The 23,298-nt window shown below is 52.1% G+C and overlaps 1 protein-coding gene across 3 annotated transcripts in view; it reads left to right on the top strand.

Annotated features, from left to right (window-relative positions):
• Positions 1-22,604, top strand: part of LOC144730302 (cholesterol transporter ABCA5-like) — a 51,862-nt gene extending 29,258 nt beyond the window's left edge. For 2 of the 3 annotated variants that reach the window (XM_078611002.1, XM_078611001.1), the window contains 11 exons: positions 239-350; positions 668-794; positions 1,309-1,400; positions 2,131-2,285; positions 3,158-3,233; positions 6,394-6,488; positions 7,234-7,353; positions 8,078-8,242; positions 10,352-10,431; positions 19,277-19,332; positions 19,734-22,604. In XM_078611002.1, the coding sequence (XP_078467128.1) occupies positions 239-350; positions 668-794; positions 1,309-1,400; positions 2,131-2,285; positions 3,158-3,233; positions 6,394-6,488; positions 7,234-7,353; positions 8,078-8,242; positions 10,352-10,431; positions 19,277-19,332; positions 19,734-19,832 (1,177 nt within the window). In that variant the 3' untranslated portion in view covers positions 19,833-22,604. Of the gene's footprint in view, positions 1-238; positions 351-667; positions 795-1,308; positions 1,401-2,130; positions 2,286-3,157; positions 3,234-6,393; positions 6,489-7,233; positions 7,354-8,077; positions 8,243-10,351; positions 10,432-19,276; positions 19,333-19,733 lie in introns of those variants that run through there. The other variant, XM_078611003.1, reaches the window with a different exon arrangement.
• Positions 22,605-23,298: the final 694 nt, after the last annotated feature.

The raw sequence follows: 23,298 nt of genomic DNA, 5'->3' as shown, positions 1-23,298 counted from the left end.
TGCTCATATCCTACACGCCCTGTGTCTGGCTGTTTTCTCTCGTCGCTTCGATGTCTCACGTGCCACGTGTGTTGTTATCATGCGCGATGTTCCATCATAATCGTTACGTCCCACGTGCTGATGATGATGATGATGACGACGGTGTGATGTCATTACACGTGTCCCACCCGTGCCCCGTACGAGAAGTCCGTCATCACCGTGCGTCGACGATTCTCGCTCGCGCTTGCGTGTCCGACAGCATCTCCGGGCGCCGGCGCCGCGTGGTGGCCAACACCGAGCGGCCCGAGGGGGAGGACGAGGACGTGGCGTGGGAAAGGGAGCGTGTGAAGCGCGCTCTGCACAACCACGAGGTGGGTGCGGTGGTGCGATGACGGGAACACGACGACGGGAACACGACGGGAACACAACGGGAGCACAACGGGAGCACGACGGGAACACAGCAGTGCATGAGACACGTGATAGTTGTGTTGTGTTAACATCAACACTGGGGAGACAAAGGCGGCCGGGCATGGAGCTGGCCACCCACCACCTCATGTGCCATGCCGGCCTTGTATGTATCTATGTATGTTGAACTGTTTTTGCACCTTACGTAGTCAACCGAGCTAATCCGAGGTGCGGCCTTTGTAGGTGTTACTCGCTGACAGCACTTGCTTTTTGTGCGTCGCAGAGCCCTGCGATGCTGGTTCACTCGCTGCGCAAGGAGTTTGGAAAGAGTCAGAGTGGCTGCCACTGCCGCAGCGGCCGTGGGAAGGCGTGCGTTGCCGTCAGGAACCTCTCCTTCATGGTGGAGCGAGGTGGGTGCCACAACCACATCCACATGAGGCGTCACGGTGGCCAGATGTTAACTACCTCGCCTGGTATACAGGAGGTCGTGGGTTCAATCCCGAGCCTGACACCTGCTGTATATTTGGAGTTGGCGTGTCTCCTTGTGGTCGCGTGGATTTTTCTCCGGGTTCACCGGTTTTTCCCTCCATATTTAGGATCATGCATTTCGAGTATTTGCCTGCTATAAATTTCCACATGATAAGCCATTTCGTTGAGCTATTATTTGTTGCCATGTCGCTTCTGAAAAAGAGTTGTATATCTCAGTGGGCCTTACTTGTTCGTAAGTATAGGAGTCCCTGTACCTGGTACTCTTGTGTATAAACATCAGCACAAGTGAGATGGTGTCAACCGAGCGTGTTTTTTCGCCGCATCACCCCCCCACGTGCTCAGTTCCTGAACTTGATGTTGTGCTCACTAACAAGCACTGCGCCCGAACATTCTGCGTGCGTTACCCGCCTGGGGGGGATCTTTGTCTGTGTGCAGGGGAGGTTCTGGGGCTGCTGGGACCCAACGGGGCTGGGAAGACGACCACAGTGGAGCTCTTGGCCGGAGAGTTGAAGCCCAGCGCTGGACAGGTGCCACAATCGGTTCCTGCTTCACCCTTCGCGTTACCCAGCGCCATACCAGGCCTGGCACAGGCTCGACGCAGCGTTCACCCTAGCGGCGTCGTTCACCGTAGCGTCCGTTCACCATAGCGTCCATTTACCATAGCGTCATTCACCGTAGCGTCCATTCACCATAGCGTCCGTTCACCATAGCGTCCGTTCACCATAGCGTCCGTTCACCATAACGTCCGTTCACCATAGCGTCCATTTACCATAGCGTCATTCACCGTAGCGTCCATTCACCATAGCGTCCGTTCACCATAGCGTCCGTTCACCATAGCGTCCGTTCACCATAGCGTCCGTTCACCATAGCGTCCATTTACCATAGCGTCCATTCACCATAGCGTCATTCACCATAGCGTCATTCACCGTAGCGTCCGTTCACCATAGCGTCCGTTCACCATAGCGTCCGTTCACCATAGCGTCCATTCACCATAGCGTCCATTCACCATAGCGTCCATTCACCATAGCGTCCATTCACCATAGCGTCCATTCACCATAGCGTCCGTTCACCATAGCGTCCGTTCACCATAGCGTCCATTCACCATAGCTCAAACCGCACTGCCAGCCCTAACCCTGTACGTTCACCAACACAACGTTTCGAGAGAACAACCCTCGCGTAAATCCCCAACGGCGACAAGACGCTCGTACTGACGGCGCGCACACCCTGCCCGTGACGTCACGACCTCCGCCCCCGCAGGTGGTGCTGGGAGATGGCTGTGCGCGGGGGGCGCAGCTGGGCCTGTGCCCCCAGGTGAACCCCCTGTGGAAGAAGCTGACCCTGGCGGAGCACCTGTCCTTCTACGCGGCCGTGCGGGGGCTCCGGCGGGATGAGGCACGCGCCGCCACGCAGGGGTAACGCCACGCGGGAGGGGTGGGGGGGGGTAACGTAAGGCAGGGGGGGTAACGTCACGCAGAGGGGTAACGCCACGCGAGACGCGCAGAGATGTTGGACAGCGCAGAGAGAACTCGGGCGGTTCCGATACCAAGTAAATTAGAATAATACAATGAGCGCATATGTTATAATTCTAGAATTGAAGCTTTCGTGACTGCAAGGATTCATATTGTTAGGTTTTTTCGGTAAAGTCACGTAGGTAAAAATTTTAAATTAATAAAAGTAAAATAAAAATTAAATAAAAATCACGACGTTTCGGAGGCTTTTATTATATTCTCAGGTTTTTTCGGTAAAGTCACGTAGGTAAAAAACATTTTATTTTACTTTCATTAATTTTAATGTTTTTTACCTACGTGACTTTACCGAAAAAACCTGAGAATATGAATCATTGCAGTCACGAAAGCTTCAAATCTAGAATTAGGCTTTTATTAATTTAATTATTTTACCTACGTGACTTTACCTAAAAAACCTAAGCATATGTTATAGTTTGGATTTATTATGACCGGGAGATGATGGATGACACTGGATGATGATCGTGATGATGGGAGACGTCTGGAGGCATTGGGAGACGCTTGGAAGATGCTGGGAAAGAATTGTGTGTTCTGGATGATTCTGTGCAAGACACTTTGAGAAACGTTGGGAGGCACTGGTGGAGAAAGTGGGAGACACGGGCAGACAATTGGAGACACAGGATGTACCAATACCAAGCTAATAACAATACTATCTATACATCACAAAACTATTTAAATCCATTAGCATCAATCAGCCATGATCCAGTGCATTGCTGGATGATGGTGTGAGTGTGGCTGTGCGGCGCTCGCTCTCTGTGTAGGATGATATCGGCATTGGCGCTGAAGGAGCACGCGGAGAAAGTGACGCGGAAGCTGTCGGGCGGCACCAAGCGCAAGGTGGGGGGGGAGGGTCCCTGTGCGGTGCCTACACCCCCACAACCACCAGCTCAACCGCTCACAACCACCAGTTCAACTGCCCACAACCACCAGTTGAACCGCTCACAACCACCAGTTCAACCACTCACAACCACCAGTTCAACCACTTACAACCACCAGTTCAACCGCCCACAACCACCAGTTCAACCGCCCACAACCACCAGTTCAACCGCTCACAACCACCAGTTCAACCACTCACAACCACCAGTTCAACTACTCACAACCACCAGTTCAACCGCTCACAACCACCAGTTCAACCACTCACAACCACCAGTTCAACCACTCACAACCACCAGCTCAACCACTCACAACCACCAGTTCAACCGCTCACAACCACCAGTTCAACCACTCACAACCACCAGTTCAACCACTCACAACCACCAGCTCAACCACTCACAACCACCAGTTCAACCGCTCACAACCACCAGTTCAACCGCTCACAACCACCAGTTCAACCACCCACAACCACCAGCTCAACCGCCCACAACCACCAGTTCAACCACTCACAACCACCAGTTCAACCGCCCACAACCACCAGTTCAACTGCTCACAACCACCAGTTCAACCGCCCACAACCACCAGCTCAACCGCTCACAACCACCAGTTCAACCGCCCACATCCACCAGTTCAACCGCTCACAACCACCAGTTCAACCGCCCACAACCACCAGTTCAACCGCTCACAACCACCAGTTCAACCGCCCACAACCACCAGCTCAACCGCTCACAACCACCAGCTCAACCGCCCACAACCACCAGTTCAACCGCCCACAACCACCAGTTCAACCACTTACAACCACCACTTCAACCGCCCACAACCACCAGTTCAACCGCCCACAACCACCAGTTCAACCGCTCACAACCACCAGTTCAACCACTCACAACCACCAGTTCAACTACTCACAACCACCAGTTCAACCGCTCACAACCACCAGTTCAACCACTCACAACCACCAGTTCAACCACTCACAACCACCAGCTCAACCACTCACAACCACCAGTTCAACCGCTCACAACCACCAGTTCAACCACTCACAACCACCAGTTCAACCACTCACAACCACCAGCTCAACCACTCACAACCACCAGTTCAACCGCTCACAACCACCAGTTCAACCGCTCACAACCACCAGTTCAACTGCTCACAACCACCAGTTCAACCACCCACAACCACCAGCTCAACCGCCCACAACCACCAGTTCAACCACTCACAACCACCAGTTCAACCGCCCACAACCACCAGTTCAACTGCTCACAACCACCAGTTCAACCGCCCACAACCACCAGCTCAACCGCTCACAACCACCAGTTCAACCGCCCACATCCACCAGTTCAACCGCTCACAACCACCAGTTCAACCGCCCACAACCACCAGTTCAACCGCTCACAACCACCAGTTCAACCGCCCACAACCACCAGCTCAACCGCTCACAACCACCAGCTCAACCGCCCACAACCACCAGCTCAACCGCTCACAACCACCAGTTCAACCGCCCACAACCACCAGTTCAACTGCCCACAACCACCAGCTCAACCGCTCACAACCACCAGTTCAACCGCCCACAACCACCAGTTCAACTGCCCACAACCACCAGTTCAACCGCCCACAACCACCAGTTCAACTGCCCACAACCACCAGTTCAACCGCCCACAACCACCAGTTCAACCGCTCACAACCACCAGTTCAACCGCTCACAACCACCAGTTCAACCGCCCACATCCACCAGTTCAACCGCCCACATCCACCAGTTCAACTGCTCACAACCACCAGTTCAACCGCTCACAACCACCAGTTCAACCGCTCACAACCACCAGTTCAACCGCTCACAACCACAAGTTCAACTGCTCACAACCACCAGTTCAACCGCTCACAACCACCAGTTCAACCGCTCACAACCACCAGCTCAACTGCTCACAACCACCAGTTCAACCGCCCACAACCACCAGTTCAACCGCTCACAACCACCAGCTCAACTGCTCACAACCACCAGTTCAACCGCTCACAACCACCAGTTCAACCACTCACAACCACCAGTTCAACCGCCCACAACCACCAGTTCAACTGCTCACAACCACCAGTTCAACCGCCCACAACCACCAGCTCAACCGCTCACAACCACCAGTTCAACCGCCCACATCCACCAGTTCAACCGCTCACAACCACCAGTTCAACCGCCCACAACCACCAGTTCAACCGCTCACAACCACCAGTTCAACCGCCCACAACCACCAGCTCAACCGCTCACAACCACCAGCTCAACCGCCCACAACCACCAGTTCAACCGCCCACAACCACCAGTTCAACCACTCACAACCACCAGCTCAACCGCCCACAACCACCAGCTCAACCGCTCACAACCACCAGTTCAACCGCCCACAACCACCAGTTCAACCACTCACAACCACCAGTTCAACCGCCCACAACCACCAGTTCAACCGCCCACAACCACCCACTGTTTAACTCACCATCTAAACTCTTCTAAAAATTTTTTTTATTTTACCAGGCAAGGCCCACTAAGCTATGTAGCTAAATATGGAAATGTATAGCAGCCAAATACTGCCACGTGCATGTTTCTAAATGTGGAGGACCCGGAGAAAAATCCACACAGACCACGGGGATAACATGTAAACTACATATATACATCTTCTTGGTTCTTTCGGTAAAGTCACGTAGAAGGGAAATAATAAAATAATAAAAATTAAACATAATACATATATACAGCAGACGTCTGCATACCTGGCGAGAGAGTTAACATCTCGCCACCACGGCACTCGCATCGACTCAACCACCAATTCAACCACTCACCGACATAGCCGCTGATTTAACCAGAGGCATCTGCCAGCTCAACCTCCTGCTCGGAGCCACCGACTCACTGAATGGTGGCCAATGATTTTGATGTGGCGAGTTTTGACAGGATCCGTGGTTGTGTTTGACACATTGTTGTTGTTGTTGGTGGCGGTGGTGGTGGCGGCGGCGGCGATGGTGGTGGTGATAGTAATGACGTCGGCGACGGTGGTGATGACGGTGGTGGTGGTGGTGGTGACGTATGCGGTAGTAGTGGTTGTGATGTCGGTAGTCGTGATAATGGTTACTCGTGGTTACTCGTGGTTACCTGTGGCAGCTGTGCTTTGCTCTCAGCATGCTGGGAGGCCCCTGCCAAGTGCTGCTGGATGAGCCATCCATGGGCATGGATCCCAAGACCAAGCGCTTCATGTGGTGAGAGCGAGTTTGGGTTTATTTGAACGCACGCATGCGTTTGTGCGTGCGTGTCCATTTCTTTATGGACTTACGTGTGTATTCACCTACGTGTGAATGTGTGCCTATGTGCATGTACTTACGTGTGTACGTGTACATGTGTGTATTTGTACGTGTGAGTACATGTACAAGTGTATACGTATACGTGTGTGTACCTGCGTGGCGCCTGCGGAAATGTGTTATTTTTCCTCCATGAGTTTGCGGTGAGAACCTATGTGTGTGTGCACGTGTGTGCATGTGTGTGTGTGCGTAGTGGGTAGCGCGCTGCGCTACGAATCCGGCGACCCGAGTTCAGTTCCCGCTCACGGCCAACACCAGTGACGATTATCTGAACCTGTCCGGGACCTCTCCTAGGTCAACAATTGAGTACCTGGTGCGGTGTGTAAACATCGCAACTGGGGAGACAAATGGCGGTCGGGTCTGGTGTTGGCCACCCACCACCTCGTGTGCCGTTCAGGCCTTCATAGGTGCTGCTCGCTAACAGCACTTGCCCCAACAGTCTGTTAAGGCTACACGGGGGATCGTTGTCTTTGGCCGCCCGCCCTATCGTGTGTCGTGCCGGCCTTCATAGGTGCTCGCTAACAGCACTTGCTCTAACAGTCTATTAAAGGCTATACGGGGGATCTGTGTGTGCATGCATGCATGCATGTGTATGTGTGTGCGCGTGTGTGTGTGTGTGCGCACGCACGCACGTCGCTGCGCCCAGGAGAGCGATCGGCGCTGCATTCCGGAGCAGCCAGCGCGGCGCGGTCCTCACCACGCACTACATGGAGGAGGCCGAGGCGCTGTGCCACCGCGTCGCCATCGTGGTGGCCGGCCGCCTCCGGTGAGCCTGGCAAACGCAGGCACCTCACCACACGTCGTCCGCACCGCGCCGGGCCACACCGTGGAAGGGCCACACCGCACCTCGCCTCACTGTGTGTGCCTATTCACGCCACGCAGCTCCACTCTCCTCACCTAGACATGCCTAGGTCACACCACGCCTCTCCTCACCTAGTTAGGCCACACCTCACCTTCCTATGCTATGCCACCGCAGACTGCACCCCATCTCGCCGTGATATTCCTCACCACGCCGCACCTCACTTTGCCATGGGTAGGGCACACCGCACCACACCTCACCTTGCCATGGCACGCCACACCGCACCACACCTCACCTTGCCATGGCACGCCACACAACACCTTACTGCATCACGCAGCACCGCACCGTCGTCGTGGCAATGATCACGTTTCATGTTGTTGATAGAGCTACTCTCCTGTGCACCAGGGCCTCACAGAACCGTTGTACATCACGTCTCAACTCAAACACGTTTTTGAAAGGGCACCCCCAGTAGTAGCTGTCTCTGTGGGCACAGGTTTACTCGGCAAACGTTCATTCGTCTGCAAGCGACGATTGCTGCTGTGTGTAATCCCACTTGAGTAACTGGCGGTGTCATTTTAGAATTTGGCAAAGTCTCACGTCACCCCACGTCACCCCACGTCACCCCACGTCACACCACTTCACACCTCTCCCCTTTACCCCCAACCTCCCGCGTCCCACCACACCCCCGCAGGTGCCTTGGTTCGATCCAACACCTGAAGAGTAAGTACGGTGGGTGCTACCACCTGGAGGTGAAGGTCGGAGAGGCTACGGTGACCGGCGCGTCGCTGGAGCAGCGCGTGGCCGAGGTGCAGGCTCACCTGGCGAGCAGCTTCCCCGGGGCCTCGCTGCAAGATGGGTAAGTGCTACACGTGACACTTCGCGCACAAAGACAAAGATCCCCCATGTAGTCTCAACAGACTGTTGCGGGCAAGTGCTGTGGGCGAGCACCTATGAAGGCCGGCGCAGCACACGAAGGGGGTGGCTGGCCAGTACCATGCCGGGCCACCTTTGTCTTCCCAGTGCCGGTATTTGTTTTGTTGTGTTCAGCTTCTTGTCTTTCCCCCGCACCTCCGATGAGCACGGTTGGCTACGTACGGTGCGAAAGAAGTTCAACATACACACATCACACATCACACCAGGTACAGTAAACCCTTGGATTGCGAGCATAATTCGTTCCGGAAACGTGTTTGTAATCCAAAGCACTCGTACATCAGTTGTGATCACGTGACGCTCGGCAGACAAAGCGTGTACACGTACTACTCGTATTGCAAGACCTCGCTCGTTTATCAATTTAATATTTATTTAAAAATTTTGCTCGTCTTGCAAAACACTCGCTGACCAAGTTACTCGCAATCCAAGGTTTTACTATACTCGGTTTAAGGCCAAGTTTAAATAATGCAGGTGCAGGATTCGATTCTGATATTAGTCACCACTGATGTGACTGAAACGGAATATACAGCACAGCAATAATCGCCCCCTTCTGCGAAAACCTGGCAGGACCCTCACAAGAAATACGAGATTCGGTGAGGCTTTCCTGGGTAAAAAAAAAACGTAATTTTACATTTATTCTCTTCTATTCTTGCGTTTGATGGTAATAAGTTCGGGAGCTAAATGCTAATGTTGAGGTCTGCTGGCTATGATGAGAGGGCTTCAAGAGAGAGTTGGTGTCGCTTTGCTATTCCTCCATTGAAGCAGCACAAAAACAAACCGTGGTTTACAATATGGTAGCCTCCTCATGGTGGTTTACCTTTGTTTACCATATACAGTCTGTTCTATAACGCGGTAGTTGCGTTCCTGAAGATTACCGCGTTATGGAAAAATCTCGTTATAATATAGGGATAAAGCACAGTCCGCGATAACACGTGAGAAGCGTACGCGGGCTGAACAAAGACTGAGGCGCGTGGGTAGAATCTTGAAGCATCCAGCAGCATCCCACCGCCTTGTGTGATGCTCCGCCGAGGCATCCGCACAACCGCTTATTCCTGTTCGCGCGACGTAGTTACGTTCAATCAACCGCGTTACATCCCAATTCGTATACGCGTTATTAAAAAAAATGTGTTCCCTAATACATTCACCGCGTTATATCCCATTCGCGTTCTGAAAAACAAACACCCGTTATTGAGGAACAGACAGAAGTAGCCTTCTCACGGTGGCCCCCTGTTTTCGTGTGTACCTTAAACACAGCTGACAGCGATCCTGTAGGACGCTGCAGGGTGGTGAGACGGACGTGGTTAATTCGAATCCAGATACAGTAAAACCTTGGATTGCGAGCATAATTCGTTCCAGAAACGTGTTTGTAATCCAAAGCACTCGTATATCAAGCGAATTTCCCCGTAAGAAATAATGGAAACTCAGGTGATTCGTTCCACAACCCAAAAATACTGTATTCATATAAAAATGATTAATACAAAATACCTTTTTATATTTTTATTATTTCAATTTAATATAAAGTAATCAAATTTATTAATTACATTTTATCGTGGCTGGTGGTGAGGGAGACGAGAGAGAGGAGAGGAGGGTTATTGTGTAGGACGACTTTCACTTGCAGTACAGTAACTGAAGAACAGTCACTACACTTGGACACAAAATAAAAAAAATGCTTTACGCACACACACACGTGGTCACAACACTATACTGTAGTAAACAGTATACACTCACACGGATGTTGACTATAAGAGTGAGGCACGCCGACTGAGACCGAGCATGGGAGACGATTACCCACAATCCCGCAGAAAGAGAGAGAGAAGAACCATCGGCTCAGTTGTGATCACGTGACGCTCGGCAGACAAAGCGTATACTGTACGTACTACAGTACTCGTATTGCAAGACCTCGCTCGTTTATCAAATTAAGATTTTTTGACAATTTTTGCTCGTCTTGCAAAACACTCGCAGACCAAGTTACTCGCAATCCAAGTTTTTACTGTAAAAGAGTTTCCCGTGCAACGACCGCGTGCCGTGTGCCCAGGTTTGCCGGGAGGCTGGTGTACAAGGTGCCGCGTGAGCACGTGGGCTCGCTGGCCGAGGTGTTCAACAAGCTGGAGAAAGGTGAGGAACTTGCGCCGGGCAGCCGCCACTCTCTGGGAGCTTGCTCCATCTCTCCTGCCACGGTGGCTAGGAGATGTTGACTACCTCGCCTGGTATGCAGGAGGTCGTGGGTTCGATGCCGACCCTGACGCCTGCTGCTGTGTATTTGGAGTTTTCGTCTCTCTCTCATCATCATCACGGTGGCTAGGAGATGTTAACTCCCTCGCCTGGTATACAGGAGGGCGCGGGGTCGATCCCGACCCTGACGCCTGCTGCTGTATATTTGGAGTTTGCGTGTCTCTCTCTCATCATCATCACGGTGGCTAGGAGATGTTAACTCCCTCGCCTGGTATGCAGGAGGGCGCGGAGTCGATCCCGACCCTGACGCCTGCTGATGTATATTTGGAGTTTGCGTGTCTCTCTCTCTCTCCCCGTAGAGATGTTAACTACCTCGCCTGGTATGCAGGAGGTTTGTGGGTTCAATCCCGACCCTGACGCCTGCTGCTGTATATTTGGAGTTTGCGTGTCTCTCCCTCCACGTGGTCGCGTGGATTTTTCTCCGGGTCAGTCTGGTTTTTCCCTCCATATTTAGAATCAATGTCACGCGTTGTAGAGTATTTGGCTGCAATAAATGTCCACACGACGACAAGCCACTCCGTTGAGCTATCATTTGTGATAGCCAGGTCGCTTTTTAATAAGAGCTACACAGCTCAGTGGGCTTCAGCTGGTAAAATAAAAAACTAATAAGTGTTCTAGTCCTCCTTCATGTCTACAACTGCCTCACCCTGTCGACTGACACTGCTGAGATCTTGATCCTTTTTTCTTCTTAGGTTTTTTTTCGGTAAAGTCACGTAGAAAGTAAAATAAAATAAAAACAAAAATCACGACGTTTCGGAGGCAACACAAGTCTCCGTCATCAGGTGGGACCGTCACAGCCAGATTAGCTGTATCAAGCTAATCTGGCTGTGACGGTCCCACCTGATATGATACAGCTAATCTGGCTGTGACGGTCCCACCTGATGACGGAGACTTGTGTTGCCTCCGAAACGTCGTGATTTTTGTTTTTATTTTATTTTACTTTCTACGTGACTTTACCGAAAAAAAACCTAAGAAGATGATTCCTTGCAGTCACGAAAGCTTCAAATCTAGAATCTTGATCCTTGATAATTGGTTTTTTACCCTTTTATCTGGCAACAAAACTGACACCTTTTTTACGAGGAGTCATGTTTGCATAGACCACAATGCCTTTTGGCGTCATCTGGTCCAACCCATGTGAGACTAGGCTCTAAGGGAAGCTGTCTCGGGTGTGGACCAATCAATTTCAAGGACCGTGCATACATTATCAGAGTTATGTTTTTTGTTTGCATTATGACTGCAGGTATTGTGGTCTATGCAAACATGACTCCTTGTAAAAAAAGGTGTCAGTTTTGTTGCCAGATAAAAGGGTAAAAAAAACAATTATCATTTTTTACTGGCAAATGAGGTACTAATGGTGTAAATCTTGATCCTTGTTCAGAACCAAACCTTCTCTCCTGCATATTGGCCCACGAGCCATAGGGGGGGGGAGCGTGGGGTTGGTTTGTACCACTTGGGGGTGGCAGGCGCTACCCGTGTCCCCCACGGGCACTGTCCACCATGGGCATTGATGGGCAATGTCCCCCTCTATGCAGTGTCCCCAATGGGCATGGACGTAGCTATTGAGTGCACAGGCGGTGCACTTGCACCGGTGCCAAAGAGGGTGGGGGGGAGGGGAGGGCCCAGGCGCCGGGCTACGAAGAGGAGGGGGGGAATTTAACAGGTGGGAGAGGGGGGGGGCACACCCCCCCCCTCCCCCACCTCGCCCCCCCCATGTAATTCTTCGCACCAGGGCTAATGCCAACCACGCTGCGCCGCTGTGGTGTGCACGGAGAAACGCCGCACGCACGTGGAGAACGCACTGAAAAACCAGCGAGGCTTGAACTACAGGAATTGAAAAAAAAACTTGCAAAACAACACGCGGCCTATTTCTGGCCGTGTGTGGGTGTGTGTGTACAGTGTGTGGGGAGCGGCAGTGTAGCGGTTAGCATACTGCGCTAAGCACCCAGCGACTCGAGTTGGATTCCCGCTCACGACAGATAACATTCGAGCCGGTCCTGGGCTTCCTCTACGTCGACTCAGCCTCAAATGAGTACCTGGTGCGGTGTGTAAACATCTTCACCCTGGAGACAAAGGCGGCAGGGTGTGGTGCTGGCAGCCCACCCCCTCGTGTGCCGTGCCATCCTTCGTAGGTGCTCGCTAATAACACTTGCCCCAACAACCTTTGGAAGGCTATATGGGGGATCTTTGTTTACTGTGTGGGTTTGTGTACAGATATGTGTGTTTGTTTATGCTTTTGTGAGTATATAGGCTTTTCAAAATCAAATTGGATTTCAAGAGTTGACAGTGCATAATGCAGTTTACAAAAAAACTTACTTTCACACATATACACAGACACACACAATCACACGCACGCAAACACAAGGACAAATACTCGCACACATACACACATGCACAGGTTAGGATGATGCGGCCTGCACCTCACCCAATTACCTGGCTCACCAGTGTTGCACACGCCACACCGTGGACGCATTTAAGGTTGAGTCTACCTAGGGGAGGCCCAGGACCGGTTCGGATACCACATGCCATCGACGTTAACCGTGGTCGGACACTGCAAAGCGCGTTGCTGGGTGTAGCGTGCAGTGCACTAACCACTGTGCCACCACAAAGACAAAGATCCCCCATATAGCCTTAACATGCTGTTGGGGCAAGTGCTGTTAGCGAACACCTAATGAAGACTGGTACGGTACACACGGGGGTGGGTAGCCAGGACCATGCCCGACTGCCTTTGCCTCCCCATTTTGCGTTGTTTAGGCACCGCACCAGGTACACATTTGAGGCCGAGTTGATCTAGGGGAGGCCCAGGTGTTGGCCGTGAGCGGGAATCGAACTCGGGTTCGTAGCGCAATGCGCGAACCGCTGCTCCGCCGCTCCCCACGTTAACCGTCGTCAAACACTGCAAGCACTTTGCTGGGTTAATGGCGCAGTGCACTCACCACTATCACGTACACACACACACACACACCAGAGGTAGCATTCGGGTACCAGATACCCGTACCCTACCCGATACCCGGCTACCCGTGCCCGGCCGGGTACGGGTACCCGTTTGCGACCCTGGTGCGGCCGGGTACGGGTACGGGTAGGCCGTGAGTCACTTGTGAGTCACCGTTTGTCACTCATTTCCCAACGTCTTGTCTCTTCTCACAATTCAAGTTCCTAGAATCAACCCACCCGCGTCTGCAACATGGCTTCATCCCAGAGGTCGCAATCGGGTACCCGTACCTACCCGATACCTGGCCGGGTACGGGTAGCCGGGTATCGGGTAGGGTACGGGTACCCGTTTGCGACCCTGGTGCGGCCGGATACGGGTACGGGTAAGGAATCAAAACCCGTTTGCGACCTCTGACACACACGCACTCACAGTATACTCGGGCACACACACAACCAATTGCATACAGCTTAAAATCAACCTCAAAATGTACATGTGCAGTCATTTATCAATCCACTGCTGAATGAGGGGTGGCCTTATGATATATCAGTCATGAGGGGTATATGACCATACATATCGAGGAGCACAGATGTAGGAGCACATTTCACTGCAATATATTTTGCTGCGCCGTCCTCTGCTGCCCCATAACCTATCCTCTCCGCAGCCTGTGTAACATCTATTGTGCATGATAATCGCTCATCCAAACACTACCCGGTCTGAACCCTGCTTAGCTGCCGATATCTGACCAGAATCACGTGCATTGTGGGTGATTTTATCAAAGGCCTGACCTCAAAATAGCAGAAGTCAGTCATTTCCGTCCTGGTGTGGGGTTAACAGACGTGTTCCGCCTTTGGAGCTATTTTTGAGCCAATCGTGCATTTCCCAATAACCCTGACATTTCCAGAAAATCCAGATGCCACAGTGCATTTTGGGTTTCCTCCCCAGCATCTTCCTCAGTCCTTTTATCGCCACCTTTGATTGGTGCCACGGATGAAAACATTCGTGACGTGGCACGGTAATTGAACGCGGCTTTGCGCCAGCTAAAGATGCATCACCTGGTGTCACGTGACGTGAATTTGCAAGATGAGCATGGACGGGATGTGATGAGGCAAGAACGTCATATCACTTCTTGTGCCATCACATCCATAACAAGTATAACCCGTAAAAACAAAGTTTTTCACTATAAATCCTTTATATGCGTGGCGGCTAGAGTCCTCTCGTCCTCTGGCTTGAGATGGCTGCCACCTATGGGTCAGATGATTGCATGGCACCATTAAGCAATTGGTAATTAAATATAATATTTTTGTCCTAAAAAGTGTAAAATTTTGGAAAAAAATTTGCAGGAACATTAATTGTCACGCACAACGAGTCTGTGTGGAAAATGTCAGCTCGATTGGATCACGGGAAGTGGGTTAAAAAACTACCGAAAGATTTGCACGGTCGTAAGCAAGCAAGCGCGCAAGTGAACTTAATATCTGACAATTTTTCTTCTTCGGATTTTTATCCTCATTAATCCTGAAATCTTGAACGCATCACTACTCCCTAAATTAGCCCGGGTATGCATCTTCAGTCAGAGCAGTTGGTCTCATCTTGTCATCGCCAGCCACCCTTTTTGATCTTTGGTGGGCAGCATTCATCGTCGTCAGCGTCATTATCGCTGCATCCACTCCGAGCGTAAACACTAAACGTGCACAAAATCCATGCTGTGCCACCTCTATAAACTATCAAAGAATTGTTTATTTTCCCAGATAAGGCACACTGAGCTGTGTAGTTCATTTTTAGAAGCGACCTGGCCACAAATAATAGCTCAAAGTGGCTTAGCAAGTAGAAATGTATAGCAGTCAAATACTCTATAAACGCACGTTTCTAAATGTGGAGGGAAAACCCGTAGGACCCGGAGAAAAATCCACGCGACCGCGGGGAAAGAGAGACGTGCAAACTCCAAATATACAGCAGCAGGCGTCAGGATCGGGATTGAACCCACGACCCCATGTATACCAGGCGAGGTAGTTAACATCTCCTAGCCACCATGATGAAGATGAGAGAGAGACGCAAACTCCAAATATACAGCAGGCGTCAGGATCGGGATTGAACCCACGACCCCATGTATACCAGGCGAGGTAGTTAAAATCTCCTAGCCACCATGATGGAGATGAGAGAGAGACGCAAACTCCAAATATACAGCAGGCGTCAGGATCGGGATTGAACCCACGACCCCATGTATACCAGGCGAGGTAGTTAACATCTCCTAGCCACTGTGGTGTCGTTGAGCGTTGTGGGTCACCGCAGCGGTTCCCAACCACCTGCGGTACTCGCTACCCCCTGGGAGGTGGCGTGTGACATCTCTCATCATCGCCAGCCACGCTTTGATCTTTGGTGGGCGGCAGCAGCAGCAGTCGTCGTCGTCATCATTTCATCCACTCCAAGCCGTCGTTAAATGAAATCAAAAGGCTTGACAAATATTTTCGTCAAAATTTTGCGTAAAAAAAAAAAAACGCACGCAAAAAACTGAAAACCCATCGCGCCGTGGAATCCGTGCCGTGCCGCCTCTGTCGACCTTTGAGCGTTGTGGGGCCACCGCAGCGGTTCCCGACCCCCCGTGGTACGCAGCACCCCCCTGGGGGGTGACGTCTCTGCGGGGGGTTGGGGGGGAGTACTCGAGACCTTTCACGCATTGTCGGTGGCCAGGCGGGGCACAGTTTTGTGTGTGGGGTTACTAGGCGCGCCGTTGCGAGCGTGCGTGTGTGCGCGTGTGCGTTCGAGCGACTGGGCAACGGCGATGCGAGCTCCTGTTTTGACGGCTCTCGATGATGCCGAAGGTGATATCCGGCGAAACGTCGGCACCCGTTTATAAACGTCGTCGCGAGACCGCTCTCCGACAAAAACAACAACACCGGTGGTGCTTCTGAAACGGTGATATGCAATTGGCTACGTTTGAGTCACGTGACAATTTTATTAATTGGCCGCGTCGGGTGGAGGAGGGTTTACAACACACATTTGGTGCTTCTGAAACGGTGATATGCAATTGGCTACGTTTGAATCACGTGACAATTTTATTAATTGGCCGCGTCAGGTGGAGGAGGGTTTACGACACACATTTCTAGGCGAACTTAACCGAAACAAAAACTGGTGTGAATTTCTGTGAGGAAATAAATTTTTCTCCGTTGTACGTAATTGGATTCCTCCAGTTTCAATAAAGATTCTGATTCTGAATTTGGAAATGCACAGCCTCTGCTTGGGCCCTTCTCCCCACTCGGTTGTTGTTTCACGTTCATTTTACATTGGTTTGCAAATCAACAAGATACATTATTGTTATTCTTTTTAGGTCCGTATTGGAAAATGTCTCCATCGTTTTAAATCCAATGGAAATCGGTTGGAAATATTCAACCGCCACTGACCAGTGTGGTAAAGTATGGTCAAACAGCCCCCAAATATTTATTTAATTGGTATTCACGTATGAAGTGCTAAACCCACGTTCTAAGTGTTGATTGCGTGTAAATATTCATAAAATGCGGCAATTATTCCGTTTCATAAAAGGGGCATGGAGATGCGCGCTTGGAATTGCGCTGGGATACAGAAAGGGGAATGCGTGGCTTATTGAGGAGCCATCATCACATTGCTTCACGACGCTGTCGTTGAGAAGAGGGGGAGGGTGGGGGGGTTGTGAAGAGTGGTGGTGAAGAATAACAACACAGCGTCAGCCAAGGAATGGAACTCATCCGAGAACGCGTCCACGGACGGAGTTGGAGCGATTTACAAATGACTTAGTTTAATACGTAGGCTTTCGCGAACAATATTATCCATAATCGAGGTTGTTTTGGGTTTGATCGCGTGAATATAAATGTGTCGTTAAACCCGCCACCACCCGACACAGCCAATTAGTAAGGTTTGTCACGTGAACGAAAACGTGCCAATTCGTTACTCGTTCAGCACACACACACCGGTGTGTTGGAGACGGAACCCACAGCATGTACAATTTGAGTACGACGTTTCGCCAGCAAGTACAACCAGCCTCATCAGCTCATCAGGCGACAGCCAGAATTGTGGAGAAATCCTCCTGTTTCAGTCTTAGACATGACTTACTCAGGGGGGGAAAAACACGTAGCTATCAACACCCCCCCCCCCCACCTTGTACAAGCAAAACTTAGCAGGACCCTCATGCAAAAATAGTCTTCGGGACCCAGCGAGGCTTTCCTCGGTAAGTAAACAAGCGTAGTAGTATCTTCTTGGTTCTTTCGGTAAAGTCACTTAGAATGGAAATAATAAAAAATAAAACATAATAAAATAATTCTCACGACGTTTCGGCCACAACGCAAGCAGCCGTCATGTGAAGAACAGGTCTGTCGAGAAGACAGAGTCTGAATTATTTTATTATGTTTTATTTTGTTTATTTTATTATTTCCATTCTACGTGACTTTACCGAAAGAACCAAGAAGATGAATCCCTGCAGTCACGAAAGCTTTAAATCGAAGCGTAGTAGTAATTAAAATAATATCATTACGGTTGCCTTTTTCTTAATTAAGTCGGTGTTTGCCAGGAGCCCTCGCCAGGACGGCGTGCATTGGCCTAAGTGGCGGGGGGGGAGGGTGAGGATGGAGCGGGGGGGTTTGCGTATTCCGGCCGGCGTTGGTACAAATGGCACGGGCGCAGAATACCAATTCGACGGCACGGCGATGCCGAGGGCAGCAGAGGGTCCTAGGAAGGATCGTCACCGAAATGGAACTAAATCCAACAAGGCGACAGAACGCACACCGACTCGCCCCCTCCGCTGATAACTTGCTCCCTCCCCCCACCCCCCACCCCGCATCGACTCCCAATATTGGATTCGTGTGCGCTTGGCCGTGGTGGCTTAGTGGGGGCGGTGAGCGCGGGGTCACAATCCTGGGTTTGAATGTGGGGAGGTGTTGGCCTCACGGCCATCGTTTTGAATGGTAGTCTCTCAAGAGTAGTGGCGGGACAGGTGATAGTCTCCGCCTGGTCGCCAATGTCTTGCGCAGAGACCCACAGACTCGCGTAGGCCCAGCTGTCATTAAGCTGAGTTCTCAACTGTAGCGGCCAGTTAATGGTCTCAGCCCGGCTGCAAATGACTTACGCGGAGACCCCCAGAGACTTGCGTAGAGAACCACAGACTCGCGTAGACGGAGTTGTGATGAAACTGGGTTCTCAACTGTAGCGGCCAGTTAATGGTCTCAGCCCGGCTACAAATGACTTACGCGGAGACCCCCAGAGACTTGCGTAGAGAACCACAGACTCGCGTAGACGGAGTTGTGATGAAACTGGGTTCTCAACTGTAGCGGCCAGTTAATGGTCTCAGCCCGGCTACCGATGACTTACGCGGAGACCCCCAGAGACTTGCGTAGAGAACCACAGACTCGCGTAGACGGAGTTGTGATGAAACTGGGTTCTCAACTGCAGCGCCCAGCTGATGGTCTGAGTCCGGTCACCAGTGACTGACCTAGGGATCCATCGACTTGCATAGCGACCCATAGACGTGAGTGCGTAGTCCACGGTTTGCGATATATATTCATAGATTAAGATAGATACCCACAGACTCGTATATAAATCCATTGACTTACGCAGAGGTCCATAGACTTTGAGAGTGCTGTTGTTACGTGGTCAATCGCTTGAGAGCGGTGCCCCACAAGTTTGCCTATTGGCGCATCTCTCGTGCAGTGTTCTGTTGGATTAAAACAAAAACTATTTAAGATCTGCACACAAATGTCACTTCGGCGACAGGGGAATAATTAAAAAAATGTGTCTCTCGTGTTTGCATCTCCAACTCTCCCCACCGCCACCCCTCAGCCAAGCTGGAGCTCGGGGTGGAGGAGTACAGCTTTTCACAGGCAACACTGGAGCAGGTGAGACACACACACACACACAAAGACAGAGATCCCCCGTATAGCCTTAACAGACTGTCGGGGCAAGTGCTGCTAGCAAGCACCTTTGGAGGCCGGCACGGCACACGAGGGGGTGGGCAGCACCACGCCCGGCCGCCTTTGTCTCCCCAGTGGCGATGTTTACTACACACCGCACCAGGTACTCATTTCAGGTTGAGTCGACCAGGTCCGATTCAGATAATCGTCAACGACATTGGCCCGTGAGCGGAAATCAAATTCGGATCGGCGGGTTCGTAACAGAGCGTGCACTAACCGCTGCTCTCCCGCTACCCCACCCCCCACCCCTCCACGTTGCATCACGCACACACACGCATGCACGCATGCACGCATGCACACGCACGCGCACATGTGCTGGCGTACAGGTGTTCGTGGAGTTCGTGAAGGAGCAGAGCGACACCCAGTTGCTCCTGGAGCCGGGCGAGGCGGAGGAGGTGCGGTGGAGCGACACGAGCCGGGCGTGACGGAGCCGGGTACGGCTAGGTGACCGCCAGGACTCGCGGCAGGGCAGCTCGGTGGCGGCGTAGCGCGGTTGGCATTGGGCCCCTGTTGCACCTGTTGCACCTGTTGCACCTGTTGCACCTGTTGCACCTGTTGCACCTGTTGCACCTGTTGCACCTGTTGCACCTGTTGCACCTGTTGCACCTGTTGCACCTGTTGCACCTGTTGCACCTGTTGCAAGGAATCAAATGGGGGGGGGATGGGGGTGGAAGGGGCAGTGCAAGTTGCACCGCCTGCGACCCTGCTCGATAGCTACGCTTTGAGATACAGTAACACCTTGGATTGCGAGTAACTTGGTCTGCGAGTGTTTTGCACGACGAGCAAATTTTTTTAATAAATATTAATTTGATAAACGAGCGAGGGGTCTTGCAATACGAGCAGCACGTGCATACGCTTTGTCTGCCGAGCGGCACGTGATCACAACTGATATACCAGTGCTTTGGATTACAAACACGTTTCCGGAACGAATTATGCTCGCAATCCAAGGTTTTACTGTACTTCAATATGAAAGGGCCTTGATAAAACACGACGTTAATATTGTTACACCGCCGCGTCGGCTCCGGAATGTACTTGGACCTTACCGATGGTTGGAGCGGGGGCCACCGTCGTCCGCGCTCGCACCTCCCGCTCCTCCTGCCCGCGCCGTGGTGACCGTGGGTTTTCGCGGAGGCCGGATACTGCGGCCCCGGGTCTTTTTCGGCGTCGGTTTGACGGCGCGCACCATGGAGTCGTTGGGTTGAGAGGGAGCGCGGCGGCGGTGGCAGCGGCTGCGTCGTCGGCTCCGTCCTAAGCCAGACAGAAAACTTGAATCTTCATCCTCGCCCTCCGTCAGCGAATCCCCGCCTACTTTTAACATAGCCACGCCTATTAGCTCACTAGCCCGCCCGACAGAGCAAGTGGCCTCATCATTCTCACCTATGTTAGCCCCCCTCTGCATCCTGTTCATAGCCCCCCCCCCCCCCCCCCCCCCCGGCCTACTCTCTCTGCCTGCATAATAACTTGAGTACGAGACCAGGAAATTTTAAACTGGGGGCGAAAACTCCAAAAATCGCGTTCCAAAAAGCCTCGAGGGGCAGGGACGGTCTCGGTTGGTCTGGGGGTTGATCCGGTCTGGATTGAAGGTTCTTGTGTTTATCTGCTTCTAAGAGTAGGGGTGGGGGGGGGTGGCGGGGGGGGGGGGGGGCACCGTGGTTGGGGAAGAGAGTCGGTTCATGCCCGGTGCCTTTTGTAATCAGTCAGCACCTTGCCACCGATGAATCAGACAACCTCAGGGTAGGGCACTAGCTGTGAGACGGTCAATACCCTCTCCCCAGGGCTTCGTTTCTCACTCGGTATTTCCCGGCTCACTGCTGCACTGTGAAGCAGGGTGGCAGACCCCCGCTAATTGAATCCCTCGACTCCACCGACCCCACTCGCATCGGTAGCTGCTGCACCGCGAACACACGTCACCGGCTCGAACCAACGCTTCCCACGGACACAAAGTCACGCGCACGCACATGCGCGCACACGTGCGCGTGACTTTGTGTACGTGGGAAGCGGTGGCGCAGCGGTTCGGCGTGCTGCGCTTACGAACCCGGCGACCCCGAGTTCGATTCCCGCTCACGATCTCAAATGGGTACCCGGTGCGGTGTGCAAACATCGCCACTTGGGGAGACAAAGGCGGTCGGGCGTGGTGTTTGGCCACACTTGCCCCCCTCGTGTGTTGTCCCGGGATTCATAGGTACTCGCGAACAGCGATCGCCACATAAAGTCTGTTAAGGGCTATACGAGGGATCTTTGTATATATATGAAATAGTGCCGTGTGTAGAATGCTGCATGATAAAAGGGATCCTGCACATGTTCGTCGAGTGATCAATCCACTGCTGGATGAAGGCCTCCTCAAGCCGTCGCCGTCCCTCCTCACGGTGCGGCCTGTCCCCACCCTGCACCTGGGCACGCGAGCGGATTCCATCGCTCCGTCTCCCGCGCGCGTGGGGGCAGCCTCACGCACGATTTAAAGCTTTCGCGACTGCAGGGATTCATCTTCTTGGTTCTTTCGGTAAAGTCACGTAAAAGGGAAATAATAAAATAATTAAAATGAAACATATTCGGACGCTGTCTTTCCGACAGCCCTGTTCTTCGCCTGAGGACGGCTGCTTGCGTTGTGGCCGAAACGTCGTGAGAATTATTTTATTATGTTTTATTTTTGTTATTTTATTATTTCCCCTTCTACGTGACTTTACCGAAAGAACCAAGAAGATGAATCCTCACGCACCTCAACCATTAGTCTCGGCTTTCCTTCGGTCTCCCCGTTTAGCGAGGAAGTGTCATTCCCCCACCCCCCCCCCTCTCGAGCCCGCTACTCTCCCCCGCAGCCCGGACGATGCACTTGACCTGCGCTTCTTCTGTCATCGATCGAGTGAAATTAATCAAATAGAATTCCACTTTAAGGTTGTGGGGTGGATCGAAGCCCCCCCCCCCATCACCCTGGCTATTTGATTAATTGTCGAATTTCATGGTCCTTAATTCGATTCCACAGTCAATTATTACTTTTTAAATTGCAACGTGGCATGTGGAGGTCTTCACACAGCACTGGACTGAACCTATTTATTAATATGCATGCACTGCACGAGAACAAAACACGGCAGAGGTAACGATTTATGGGCGCGGGAATTAATCAAATGTTTGTGGCTTTCAGAAATCCTCAGTTTTGTTTGTCTCTTAATTATTTATTGCTGATTAAATGTTCACGAATAGCCTTGCTGGTAATGATTCTGCACGGCACCGTGTCATCGATGCTCACTGGGTCCGCTCACTGCATCCTGGATTCACCCGAGCCTGGCACCCTCTACTCACTCGCTCTGTAATGTCCGAGTACACACAACCCACACGGGGGGGGGGGGGGGGCAGACAACCTGGTTGGGCTGGCGTGCAACGAACATTGCTCTCGTATACGGAGCCGGTTAGGCAGTGATGATGGGATCTCAGAGCGAGCTCTGTGATACACACTTCCACGGCGTCATTCTCCAACACATAGGAAACGGGGGGGGGGGGGTGTGAGGCCTCGATAATAATTTGTCAACATTGGCCTTCAAATGAGCCACAGTTCAGTTTCTCCAGCTGTCAGACAACGAGTACTGCCGGGAGAAGTGGGACTGTGTGAGAGCCGTCACTTGCGTGCCACCGTGCCCCTGACTGCAGCTATCACGCAGCTCAGCAGCGAGTCTGACATCGTCTGGCGGCCTGTCCCATGGGTCGCACATCCTGCAATCTGGCCTCGCTGCAGTCTGCCGCTGGCTCAAGGTTTTAGCTGCCGCAGGCCAGTGTCAAACAACACCAGCGCAATTCACACCACTGAGTCGTCTGACGGTGAGAACAATCAAAAGCTGGATGATGATAACGACGACGCCAGCGACGCTGCTGTGCTTCATCCTGACATTGAGCGTGTTG

This window comes from Lampetra planeri, chromosome 35, assembly GCF_965212315.1.
Source record: "Lampetra planeri chromosome 35, kcLamPlan1.2.h2, whole genome shotgun sequence".
NCBI classification, from domain to species: domain Eukaryota; kingdom Metazoa; phylum Chordata; class Hyperoartia; order Petromyzontiformes; family Petromyzontidae; genus Lampetra; species Lampetra planeri.
Note: the sequence above shows the minus strand (reverse complement) of the source record. Positions and strands in the feature narration are given on the sequence as shown.